Below are 12,951 nucleotides of genomic sequence, written 5' to 3' on the forward strand. Positions count from 1 at the left end.
AACTTTTTTTTTTTGAGACAGGGTCTCACTGTGCAGTTCAGTCTGGCCTTGAGCTCACTTTGTAGCCCAGGCTGGTCTCAAACTTGCAATGATCCTCCTGCCTCAGCCTCCAGAGTGCTGGGATTACAGGCATGCACCTGTAATTTTACTTCAAAATTACAACATGAGCCAACAGAATGCCTGGCTCATTTTACTTCAGAAGCCATGGTGAGGGAGCCTGTGAAACATTTTGAATTGGGATGTAGTCCTAAACCTGAGCTTTAGAACTGCTTCTGCCTGTCTCAGGTGTCTTGGTGCATATCCCCAGTACTCAGGAGGTGGGAGAATTGCAAGTTCAAGGCCAACATGCAAAAAATGTAGAAGTCTGAGATTTCCTAGTTAGTTAGGGAGGATGTGGAATAATGGGCACTCTTTACTGCTGGCAGGGCTGTATTTGGTATAATCACTTTGGAGAGCCATTTGCAATCAGGCAAAGTAGAACAGCAAAGTCCTGCAACCCATGTATTCTATTCATTGGCATATGTTCTAGACATAGACATATCTGAGCATAAGAAATAAGAAATAGGAGCTGGGATTTAGCTCAGCGGCACAGCACCTGCCTGGCAAATGCGAGGTCGTGAGTTCAATTCCTGGTACCGGAAATAAAAAAAAAGGAAAAAGAAAAAGAAATAAACTACTTTCTGATATTATTATAAGTATAGTTTAAGAGCCTTTAAAATCAATGTCTCAAAAAAAAAGAAAGTCAATGTCTCTTCCATAGAATGTTTGATTCTTTTAGCAGGCAGGAAGGACTTTATCCTGTAGCCCCACACCGGTTATTCTTCTTTTCCAGTATATTAGGGAGCAGCAGTGACCAGGATGCATATTTTGAAAGTCTTCTGAGTATCATCTCTACACATGCCCCCCTGGAGATTGAACCCAGGGCTCTACACATGCTAGGCAAATGTTCTACCACTGAGCTATATCCCTAGCCCTTTTTATTTTGAGACAAGGTCTCACTAAGTTGCCTCAGCTGATCTCAGGCTTGCAATCCACCTGCTTCAGCCTCATGAATAGCTGGGATAACAGGAGTGGATCACTGCCCTGGGCTGTGGACATCATCTTACTCTGTGGAGACCATGATACTTCTAAACTTATCATTGCCCATCCCATACTGTTTTAGTATGTGAGACTTAACATAGGTCAAAATTTGCCTATTATGAATGATCCCCCTCATTGAGCCTGTAGTACAAATTACACACTTGTGCTGTATCTGTGTTAATAGATATTTATGTACAAGCACCGTGTTTTCAGAGGGTGCAGTTGGCAACTCCAGCCACTGGGTGGCGTAAATTAACAAGAGTCCCATGAAAGTAGTGTCTAAATTACAATTTAAGGTGCACCCATAGCCAAACTGCACAAATGAAGGAGGGTTAGGTAGAAGAAAAGAGTTTTTGTAGTTGGGATTTCAGTGTAGACATGGAATTAAGTTCCCTAGATTCAAAGCAAGGCAGATTTTTTTTTTTTTTGAGACAGGGTCTCGCTATGCAGTTCAGGCTGGCCTGGAGCTCACTTTGTAGCCCATCCTGTTCTCAAACTTTCTTTTTTTTTTTTTTTTCTTTTTTTTCTGGTACCGGGAATCGAACTCATGACCTTGCACTTGCCAGGCAGGCGCTGTGCCGCTGAGCTAAATTCCCAGCCCCCCTGGTCTCGAACTCTCAACAATCCTCCTGCCTCAGCCTCCTGAGTGCTGGGATTACAGCCCGTGCCCCACCACGCCCGGCTCCGAGGTAGATTTTTGACTTTGGATGATTGGCAGGTCAGATTGTTGAGTAAGGGAAAGAAAAAGGAACCAAGAAAGAAAAGTGGTGGAATAATGAAGGAGAAGAGTTAAGAAATTTAAGAGACAAGAATATACTATAGGCTGGGCATGGTGGCACAGGCCTGTAATCCCAGCATTTGGGAGGCTGAGGCAGGAGGATCCTTACAGGTTTGAGGCCAGCCTGGGCTACAAAGTGAGCACAAGTCCAGCCTGAACTGCAGAGCAAGACCCTGTCTCAAAAAGACCAAAAAATAAATAAATAGAGAATATACTATAAATCTAGAGAGATGAACTCAAGTACAACTGACAGTTACAGTGTGGACCGTCACTGATCTGCATCTTCCTAGTAACCAATAGCAGTTTTTATATGAAAATACAGATTACTTCATTCTCTTTTAGAAAAATCAGTTGTGCTACCCTTAGCTACCCATTTGGTGGTGTGATGTTATTGACACATAATTTTTTTTTTTTTTTTTTTTTTGAGTCAAGAGTCTCACTGTGTAGTTCAGGCTGGCCTTTAACTCACTATGGAGCCCAGGCTGGCCACAAACTCTTGGTGATCCTCCTGCCTCCATTTCCCATAGACTGGGATTACAGGCATGGGCCACCACACCTGGCCAACACAAAATTTATCTACTATAAGCACAATGCTTTGTTGGTACAAAATAATATAGAGATCTACAAATTAATACCGACACTTAAACCTTCATGCAGAAGAACCAGGAAGTATACATTAAAAGAGGTAAATAGCAACTCAAAGCAGAATGGGGGCCATTGTGTGAACTCAGGAAATGGAATCCCTCGAGAGTGGGAGGGGAGGTGTAAGAGGGTCAGAGTGAGAGGCAAGGAGGGGAATCACAGAATTCTCAACATGTCCAGGGCTAAATTAACTAATCACAAATATACATAACATCTCTTCTTTGGAAAATGGCTGGACATAAACATGAGAAAAATACTCTAGGTCAGAATCCGCTGGACAGTGTTTTAAGAAATCCAAAATAGGAAAGTGTGTAGGGGAGAATGACTAGGGCTCATGCCATCCCTAAATCCTTAGGGGTATAGAAAAAGAAGGATGTTAATGGCCTGTTCAGGCCTTTCAGAGATCCATAATTCTAGATCGTTTTGATTTTTGAGATGATAGCTATATTTAAAGAATGGAAAAATTGCAAAACAGATGTAAGACTGTTGTATATTGTGTTTGTATTGAACAAAGTAATCTTTTAACATACACACAAACTGAGCGTAGTGGTGCAGGCCTGTAATCCCAGCCCTCTGGGAGGCTGAGGCATGAACATCACAAATTGGAGCCCAGCCTGGGCAATTTGGTGAGACTCTGTTTCAAAATTAAAAAAAAAAAAAAGGACTGAGGGTATAGCTCAGTGCAAAGGCCTTGTGTTCAATACCTAGGACCACAACAAACAACCCACCCCCCAGTACAGCTATTTATTTAATGTTATTCAGCAATAACTTCTGGTATTTAAATTGGAGGTTTTAGCCAGGTATGGTGGTGCATGCCTATAATCCTAGTACTCGGGAAGCTGAGGCAGAATTGCCATGAGTTCAGGGCCAGCCTGGGCCACACAGCAAGTTCAAAGCCAGCTTGAACTACAGAGTGAGACCCTATCACATACACGAAAAGTATTCAGATGAGCCAGGCTAAGTGGCACATACCTGTAATCCTAGCACTCTAGGAAGCTGAGGCAGGAGGATCACAAATTTGAGCCCAGCCTGAACATTTTATCAATTTAACAAGATCCTGTCTCCAAAATAAATGAATAAATAAATAAAAGGGCTGAGGAATAGTTCAATGCCAAGGGCCTAGGTTCAATCTCTAGTATTGGAAAAATAAAATAAAATTATTGAGGTGATACAGATCCTTCAAAAAGATGGGAGAAGGTGCCAGTTTCCCTCTAAAACTTGAAAATAACCACAATTTAATAAATGTGCCACTGGAGATGGTGGCGCACACCTGTAATCCCAGTACTCTGGGGTCTGAGGCCGGCCTGCACTGCATAAAGAGACCTTGTCTCAAAAAAAAAAAAAAAAGCCAATTGAAATATGGTAGTAATATATTAGTAAAAAATGGGTTAGATTAACAATAGCATGAAGAGCCAGGCCTGTTGGCACATGCTATAATCCCAGCTCTCTGGGAGGATAAGGCAGAAAGATTGTAAGTTCAAGCCCAGCCTGGGCAACTTAGCAAGACCTTGTCTTAAAACAGCAAATTTTAAAATAGGGCTGGTTCTTGGTACCGGAGAAAAACAAAAAAACAAAACAAACAAACAAAAAATAAATAAATAAAATAGGGCTGCAGGTGCAACTCTGTGAAAAGCTCCTGAGTTCACTCTCCAGCAACCCCCTCCACACACGCATAAAAGAACATGAAGAATATGATGTTACACAAGCTATATATTTCTTCTTATCATGTGTATATATACTTATAATGTCTATAGAAAGGCATATATGTGTGAATGGTAGTTACCTCTGGGAGGGGGGATTAAATATAACTTTATTCTTCCATTCTTTTATACTTTTAAAAATTTTTATAAGGAAAATGCTTTAATAATCAGAAAAATGAAATATAATAATTCAATGAGAAAGAATTTGCAACAGAAACTTAGTACTTTAGGAAGGAATAATTGGCACTTCTAGAGAAACAATGTTTCATCAAGTTGCATCTCTAATATGGACCCTGAGAATTGTGTCACTGAAGCAAGCTGCAGATTAAAGTCCACGTTCCAGCGTCTGCATAGGAGTTCTCCGTTCTCCTTTGCCATCTCTTAGTTTTCAGAAACCTCCACTGGTGACGAAATAGAGGATTCAAAGTTGTTAACTGATTGCTGAGTCAGAACATCTGCAGAGGGGTCTTGCTTTGCCAGGGGAAATGGTTACCCCCAAAGTGAAGTATACAATTTTGACCGTCAGTGAGTTTCATAAAGAACATCAGTACAAATGTTACCCAAATTACACTTTTGCAGAACTGATGAACACAGACTTTACCGCAGGTTTTGTCTTTCTGGGAAATGCCATGTTTCAAATTAAGAAACATTTTGTGGTGAGTGAGACTGGAGAGGGTGGGGTTGTATGAAGATCTTCTAAGAATATAGTGCTTTTAAGCAGCCTCCCTGCGGTCCTGGGAAAGAGTAGGCATCTCTCCACCCCCACTTTGTGGTAAAATAGAATAACAGACGAGATCAGGCGCACTCAGGGTAGTATGGCAGTAGACAGGTAAAATAGAATAACAAATGCTAGGATAAACTCAAGGCAATGTTGTGAATGAGTAGCAGGGTGCAAATAATATACAACACTCACTTATTTGAGGCCACCCCGTGTTCTGTCCTTTGTCTGCTATGTGTGCAGAGCATGCACTGCGGAACATCAGAGGTTCTTTAGGGCTTCCTTGAAACCTGTCATCACCCATGCTTTGGTCTATCATCTCTTCCAGTCACCGTTTGCTCCCCTGCTAGCAGAGTTTTGAGAATCACCATCTCAGACGGTACTTGAAATGAGAGAAGGACACAATTTGTGCATGGTTTCTTTGAGAAAACTAAGAAATGAGAATTACCTAGAAGCAGGCTTGTTGCACCAAAATGAGGTGGTTTCAGAATCTTCCAAAGAGCAGTGAGGTGACACCCTGCATTTCTCCTTTTAACCTAAGCACTATTTCAAGATCAGCTGTTTCCACTTTCTCAGCAAACTCTTACTTAGGCAGATTAGACTGTGTTCAGAGTTGTGCCCTGTGAGAAGAGTCATCATAACCATTTTACTCTGGAATCCTGGTGGGCCAAACTGTATGCAGACTACTAAAATAAGGCATAGCCAATGGGTAAGAGTGCCTTGAGTTCAAGGCCGGTCTGCACTACATAGTAAGACACTGTCCAAAAAAAAAAAAAAGTGTAACATCAGCCCCGCTTTAGGAACTCTGGACTCTCAAAAGACTTCACTAGAGTAGTGTTTGTTTGCAGCCCTGACCCCCTGGTGATGACTTCTGAGGAGGACTTTGGAATGCTTAGGGTTGGGTTTCTCTTCTCAGCATGTTGATAGCTACATGTGATGGCAGAGGCTAAATCCTAAAACCGTATGAAATCAGCCTGGGAGAGCAGGTACCCCATGTAAACTAGGTGACAGCCATGAAGTGAAGTCAGCTGTAAGCATGAAGTTGTCAGTGAGGGCAGTGGAGGAGTTGGGATGTGCGTCACACTATCACCTACCTTGCCCACTTTCTCAGAAGCTGTGCTTAAGTCTCTGGCAATAAGATCCATTCACAGTGCTCGGGGGAAGGCTTTTCGTCCTCATTTGAAGAGTGGAACCACAACCATTTTCATGGATGTACAGAGTTAATCACAGACACCTGTGGCCATGTCAGTAGCAGTGGTATAAAGATAACTGCCTAGCCCAGGCTCTTCCTTTGGTATTATTGATTTTAGTGTCTGGATGAAGATCTGAGTGTAACATTGGCAGGACTCTTCAGGACATAGCTCAGTGGTAGAGTGCTTGCCTAGCATGCACAAGGCACAGGGTTCAATCCCCAGCACCACCACTGAAAAAAAGTTTAATTGTAGCTCAGTGCCAAAGCCCTGGGTTCAATCTCCAGTGCCACACACAAAAAGAGAATCTTCTTATACTGATTAATAATATGGAGAAGGCAGTGTATTCATTCAGTGGGTGAGGCAGAGCACAACTTTTCAGAAGTATGTCTGGTGGATAATAGTGATGCCTGTGGCTTTCTTTGAGTTTGATGAATTAGGAGCATCTTGTCCAACCTACAGATTGAAAGGAAATATGAACCATAGACAGGATGAAAATTAATGATTCTTCATACATCAACAAAGGAATTGCTAAGTACAAAACCTAGTATCATGCCAAGTACTACTTCATTTTACCTCTTTATTACCCAACACTTAACTCAGAAAAATATGATCAAGGTGCATATAAGAATAAAAACTCATAATTGGTTGGAACCTATAACCCACTAGTGAAGTGCCCACTGATTCCTTGCTGGACATATTTGCCTTGAGTAGAAAAGGCCCTGGGTACAGTATCTGCGGCTGGATTGGATCCCAGATATGCTGTGATTCTACCTCATTGTTTGAATCAGATCCAAACAATCTCGCTATATTTAGAAAAAGGCAGAGATTTTGGGACCTGACCAAATATATCTAATACTGTCAGTAGCAGTGGTGTGAAGACCTGGGTGGAGAGAGGATCAGCTTGATTATTGTTATGTGCATCTGACAGAGATTTAAAGAGTAGCAGCATGCATACTATCCTAGACTAGGTAATTTTTTATTGTATTGGGGATCGATCTTCTGTATGAGATAACCTTTGAATCTATTCTAAATGCCTTATTCTAGAAAAGTAAATACCTATTTGTTCGTTTGTTTTTTTAACAAGGTCTGCTATGTTGGCCAGGGTGGTCTTGAACTTGGAACTTGTGAGTTCAAATAATCCTCCTGCCTTAGCCTCCCAAGTAGGCTGGGACTACAGATACACACCACTGTTAGTATAGGTAACACCTGGTATTAATTTTTAAAGTATTGGAAACCTTATCTCTATGCCTTGGCCGGTGTAGATGTCTCAGAGTAGGTACTCAGAAATGTCTAATAGTCAAAGGCCAAGTCTACTCCTGGGTGAAGCTAGATTTTAACCATCCATGCTGAGCCAGTGATACAGTGTCTGTTTCAGACAGCAAAGAGTACTATTAATTTATAATCTTGTCAGGAAACCCAAAGATAAGGAAGGAAGAAGTTGGCTTCCTACGTCTTCAAACTGTTTTCAAGAGTGATGGATTCTAGATTTTGCTGTATATACCCCTAACCTGAGTGTCGTGGACATATCTGTATTCCCAGCACTCTAGGAGGCTGGGACAGGAGGATTATAAGTTCAAGCCCAGCCTGGGCAATGTAGCAGTTTAGTGAGACCCTGTCTCAAAAATAAAAATCTGGGGATACAGCTTAGTGTGTGGGTCCTGGGTTCAATCTCCAGTGCAGAGGTAGGGAGAGGAGAGGGGAAGGGAGGAGAGGGGAGGGGAGGGGAGAGAAAGGGAAGGGAGGAGAGAGGAGGGGAGGGGAAGGGAGGGAAAGGGAAAGAAGGAAGGGAGAAAGAAAAAAAGGAAAACAAAAGAAAAGAAAGTTACCTAGGGACAAGAAAGAATATACAGTATATACATTGCAGATTCTAAAGATCTTACAATTTTAGGAAACTTCCTCTAATACAATTTTTTAAAACACAAAATTGGAAAGCCAGGTATGGTCACACACACCTGTAATCCCAGCACTCAGAAGGCTGAGGCAGAAGGATCACCGTGAATTCGAGGACAGTTTGGGCTACATAGTGAGACCTTGTCTCAAAAACAAAAACAAAAAATTGGATACAAGACTTTGGGACAGGGTCTATGGGTCCTCAAATTTAAGCTTTATTATTTTCACAGTAAGTCCACTCCTTAGAGAACTCGTTAAAAATCTTAAAAAGCCAGCACAGTAGCTTGGATCTGTAGATCCAACTACTTGGGAAGCTGAGGCAGGATCCCACCTCAAAAAAAAAGAGAGAGATTTGTGGCCCCATTTGTTTTTGTTTTTTTGAGACAGGGTCTTACTATGTAGTTCAGGCTGGCCTTGAGCTTACTAGGTATCCCAGACTACCCTCAAACTTGTGACAAACCTTTTCCCTCAGCCTACCCTCAAACTTGTGACAAACCTTTTCCTCCCAAGTGCTGGGATTACAAATGTGTGCCACCACACTTAGCCAGACATTCTGAGTCAGAATATTTGGGTCCAGATTATGTATTTTCACTAAGTGCCCTGTTGTGTTTTAGTTGGGTTAATGTTAGCAAACAGCAGTACAAATACCTTTGCCTGACATATAAAAGAATTACCCACGTTTGCTTTATTAATGAAGTAGCTTTCAAAAGTACCAGCACTTTTGTGTTAACCCTATTTCCTCTAAACAAGTGACATACACCAGAGAGAACACTTCCCTTCTCAGGCAGAGGGGCAGCTGTCCCTGGTTCCTCGTCTCCCTTCTTTTGCCTTCTCCACAACCGCTGGCATTGGCACAGCCTTCTGGCTCTTTGCCATTGTCTCTGAAAGGAGAAAATGACTGGTATTAACTTCCATGGCTAGTAAATATTTGATTATTTTCCAAACCTCATGTTATTGAGAGGAAACTGTCTCTTCTAAAGTATATAGAATTGGCTCTCCTACAGAATATGCAAGTACAGCAGAGGAAAGGAACCTGCATTTAGCAAAACCTCCTATGTGCCAGGTGCCTCTCACACAGGATATCAGTGAACCTTTACAACTACATGTGAAGCGAATATCTTGAGTCCCATTTTATAAACAGGCAACTGGTGTTGGAGAAGGCAAACAACTTGCCGAAAACCACTCAGCTGGTGAAAGTAAGGAGCAATCTGCCCACACTCCAAAGTCTGCGCTTTCCAAGCTGCCTTTGGGACAGTAGAGTTTTTCTAGATCAAGTTCGAGAATCAAATACATAAACAAACTTACAGGACATGGGACTTCAAAAATGACAAATATTGTAATGGCGACTCCACTGAGCAACAGGGTGGCAGCAATCAGAAATTTAACCACAATACTCCATTTTCGCCTCTTCTCTAAGTTCTCTTCTGTGTCTAAAAGGAGAGAGGGTAGAAGAAGGAGAAAAGAGAATGTGAACAAGAGAGGAGACTGGCCCTTTGACCTGAAGTTCTCCTGGCTCACAGGCAAATAGGGGCCCAGGCTGACTCGGAGGCAGAGACTAAATTTCCATTTCACATGCAGATTCAGATTTAGGTTCAGGTTCAGGTTCAGGTTCAGGTTCAGGGATGGGTGCACATCACAGGCCCTTCTCTAGCTTCTGTTGTAGCTTCTTCCTAATGAGCAACTTCTTCCATGGATTTGGGATTTTCCATAGTTAACAGGGCTGATGCTCTCCAGAGAAGAAAAGGCTTGAGTGCACAAGTTCTAAACTTATCTTTCCCTGTCACCTTTCTCAGAGTCCCTTTTCTTTTGCTCTGACACACTGTATGGAGTAAAATAAATCATCTTTCCTATGCTTTTCTTGAGTTAAGCAGGGTACAGGACAAACAAAGGTGAATTGACTTTGCTTCTGTGTCATAAGCCAAATCAGGGCAAATGGCTCATAATGCACTTAGTTATTACTAGTCTCATATTTAGTTTTCCCCTGGCTGGAATTAGGATACAACCCAGACTTAAATCTTACAGAATTTGAATCCTGGCCAATTTAGGGAGGGCTGTTTCTAAAAACCGTGAATACGAAAATACACGGTTGGTATCATCACTGTTACAAGTGCTGAGCATTTAAATGTTATCTAGGCATGCAGTAGCTGAAACTACCTGCCTTGTAGGTATGATATATTCTGTCCCCAAATCCAGCAATGGATTCAGTGGATGAGTTCACTTGTGTGAAGGTAAAGAATCATTAATGGGTATCAGAATACCAACGTGTCTGAGAACTTCTTCGTAAGGAAGCTAACTTGTGGGCCAGGGATATAGCTCAGCAGCACAAGTGCCTACCTGGCAAGCACAATGTCCTGAGTTCGATTCCTGGTACCAAAAAAGAAAGAAAAGCTAATTTATTTTCATAAAAGGATGAAATTATTCTGTCTTTTGCAGTACTAGGAATTGAATGTAGGGTCTTCATACCAACTAGCCCTTATTTATTTATTTATTTGTATACTATTTTGAGACAAAAATCTCACTAAATTGCTCAGGAAGTACTAGAACTTGTGATCCTTCTGCTTCAGCCTCCCATAGTGGTGTGAGCCACTGCACCAGCCTAATTTTCAAATGTAAGCTCTAATTTAACCTCCAAGAAGGTCCTTGAAGACCCAGACTAATATTGGGATTAAACATTTTTTTTTTTCCTTTTCTTTCTTTTTTTAACCTGTACCTTGTGTCAAAGGGCTAGAAAAATCTCCAGTACTTGTAGTCATGCCGTCTTTATTACCAGAAGTTGTGGAGGTGGCACTGATAGACAGAGTCTCGGATGAACTCCCCATCACTGGGTAGACCTTACATTGAGACAGCCCTGGTAAAAAAGCTATCAAACAAGAAAGACACAATGTAAGGACAACTTTAGAAGAAAATTTTATCCTACTGTACTTTGATTTTTAGTACTTTACTTTTGGCTCTACTCACCTGGTATTAAACTTCTACTTGTAGCCTCAGTGACCTGTCTGTTCATAGTTTAAGGTATAGGCCCAAAATAATGCCAAGAATAAATGAGGCAAGAGATACTAAGTTACAGATTAAAACTCTATGGGGCCTTTAATTAACAAAGTATCAGAGTGAAGCAGTAAGCCATATCTTGTTTACCTATCATTCTTAATGTAATAATAATAAAGATGGAGGGTGTAACTCCGTTGAAAGTTTCCTTCTTTAATGAAGATGGCTCTAAAGTCCAAGGAAGAACATGAAGTATAGTTTCCAACTCTGTTTAGTAGAGTCTAAGTCAGATCCTCTCAGAGAGGATTGAGGAAAGCAAGAGGAGTTGAAAGATGGAAAGCTCTCCCAGCTTCACAGACTCCTTAATTTTTCTCATTCAACAAATGTTCAAAAATGAGTGTTATGGGCCAGGCTCTGCTTTAGTAGTATGTATATATCAATCAGCTACATTCTAGCAAGAGAGCAGGCAGAGAGGGAGGTCCAGGGGCAGGATAGAGGAAGCAGACAATAGTGAAATTAGTATACTTTATGATATACTAGGTGGAGATAAATGCTACTAATAAACCTTGAAACTAGAGCAAGATAAGAGAGTAGTAGTGTGAGGGGTGCAGATGGGCAATAGCTGGGGAAATTGCAATGCAGGTCTCAGAGGGGGAGAATTGAACCAAGATCTGAAGGAGTATAAATTGATGATTAAAATTGGTTGTCAAAAGTAGCCTATTGTTTTTGAGGCACATTCACTAAGCACGTTGTACAAATAAACACAGTATTCATGAAAAGACAAATGTCTTCAAAATATATAATATTTCTATAATGTCTGATACTGGGGGAAAATAAGTTACCTGACATTTTTTTGAATGTTGAGGCAAAACAAACAACTTCTGTTTTGCCTCAATATCCAAAAAATACATGGTTTGCCTATTTTGATACAGAAAGGAGTGATTTGGACCATGGTTTTTTGAGACCTGTTGATCATATATGATACAGGCAGAACAGCTGTGCCAAAGGGCCAGAAAAATTTATCACTGCACTTTTTATTGGACTTAATTCTAAGGACTATTTGGTTCCAACAGTTCCTCAAGTGATAATAAAACTAATTTATTTGGAGTTAAATAAATTCTCAGATAACATTTATTGTATACAATTTTCTGGTTTGTTTTAGATTTTGTTATATAACGACAGATCTACTTCATATGGTTAAATGTGGCAAATTAATAGTTACTGAAAACATATTTTTAAAAAGTTACCACAGTTTGTCATTTTTCTAGGGTATGTTTGATGCTAGTGTTATTGCTGATTTATTACATTACCCAAGATGACATTATTATTCTAATCAGTTGTTCTTCCTAGTATGCCAAGACTGAGATTGCCAAAGTGTCATTAAAAATACTATAGGCTAGTGCCAGAGAACCAGGGGCTGGGCCAAACTAGCAGCAATTTCTCATGCCCAATAAATTGGAGAGGTAGGATCTTGCAACAGACTCAAAACCCAAAAGCCAGCTACACCTAGAGGACAGAAGTAGTCATTTCCTAAGAGTTTTGATGTACTAGCAGTAAAGCTATTTGCCACAAGCAGTTTATAAGCATCAACCCAGGAATTAAGCTTAAAAAAAGTACAGTGTGAGAAGACATTTAAGCAAGATGCAACCCCAGAGTTCAGGCTCACCAAAGGCAGACTCAGGGGGCAATGGGGTAGAATAATTCGAAAAGCACCCACCTCAGAAGTGGTAACAATGGAAGTAACAAAGCAGATGAATGAGCCTCTAGAAAAATAAATCAAGTCAGAAATAATTTCTCAAATAACTATAGAGATGGGGATCATAATGAAAGACATGCATAGTAACTCTAGGGCAGACATAGATTAAAAAAAAAAAAAAGAGGAACTTAGGAAAATGATGGAAACCGTGAATGCCCAACACAGGAAAGAAATGGAATCCATGGAACAGATTCAGACAGATATCCAGG

General features: G+C 40.8%; 1 protein-coding gene across 4 annotated transcripts in view; it reads right to left on the reverse strand.

Moving 5' to 3' along the window:
- Positions 1–6,355: 6,355 nt before the first annotated feature.
- LOC102025643 (chromosome unknown open reading frame, human C17orf78) overlaps positions 6,356–12,951 on the reverse strand; it is a 28,646-nt gene continuing 22,050 nt past the window's right edge. The window contains exons 4-7 of one of the 4 annotated variants that reach the window (XM_013519175.1): positions 10,712–10,861; positions 9,307–9,431; positions 8,778–8,882; positions 6,356–6,564 (exon numbers count right to left, since the gene is read on the reverse strand). In XM_013519175.1, coding sequence (XP_013374629.1) covers positions 6,487–6,564; positions 8,778–8,882; positions 9,307–9,431; positions 10,712–10,861 — 458 coding nt within the window. In that variant the 3' untranslated portion in view covers positions 6,356–6,486. Of the gene's footprint in view, positions 6,565–8,509; positions 8,883–9,306; positions 9,432–10,711; positions 10,862–12,951 lie in introns of those variants that run through there. The other 3 variants (XM_005393931.1, XM_013519174.1, XM_005393932.1) reach the window with 3 other exon arrangements.

Source organism: Chinchilla lanigera, unplaced genomic scaffold (genome assembly GCF_000276665.1).
Source record: "Chinchilla lanigera isolate Chin_1 unplaced genomic scaffold, ChiLan1.0 scaffold00050, whole genome shotgun sequence".
Taxonomy (NCBI): Eukaryota; Metazoa; Chordata; class Mammalia; order Rodentia; family Chinchillidae; genus Chinchilla; species Chinchilla lanigera.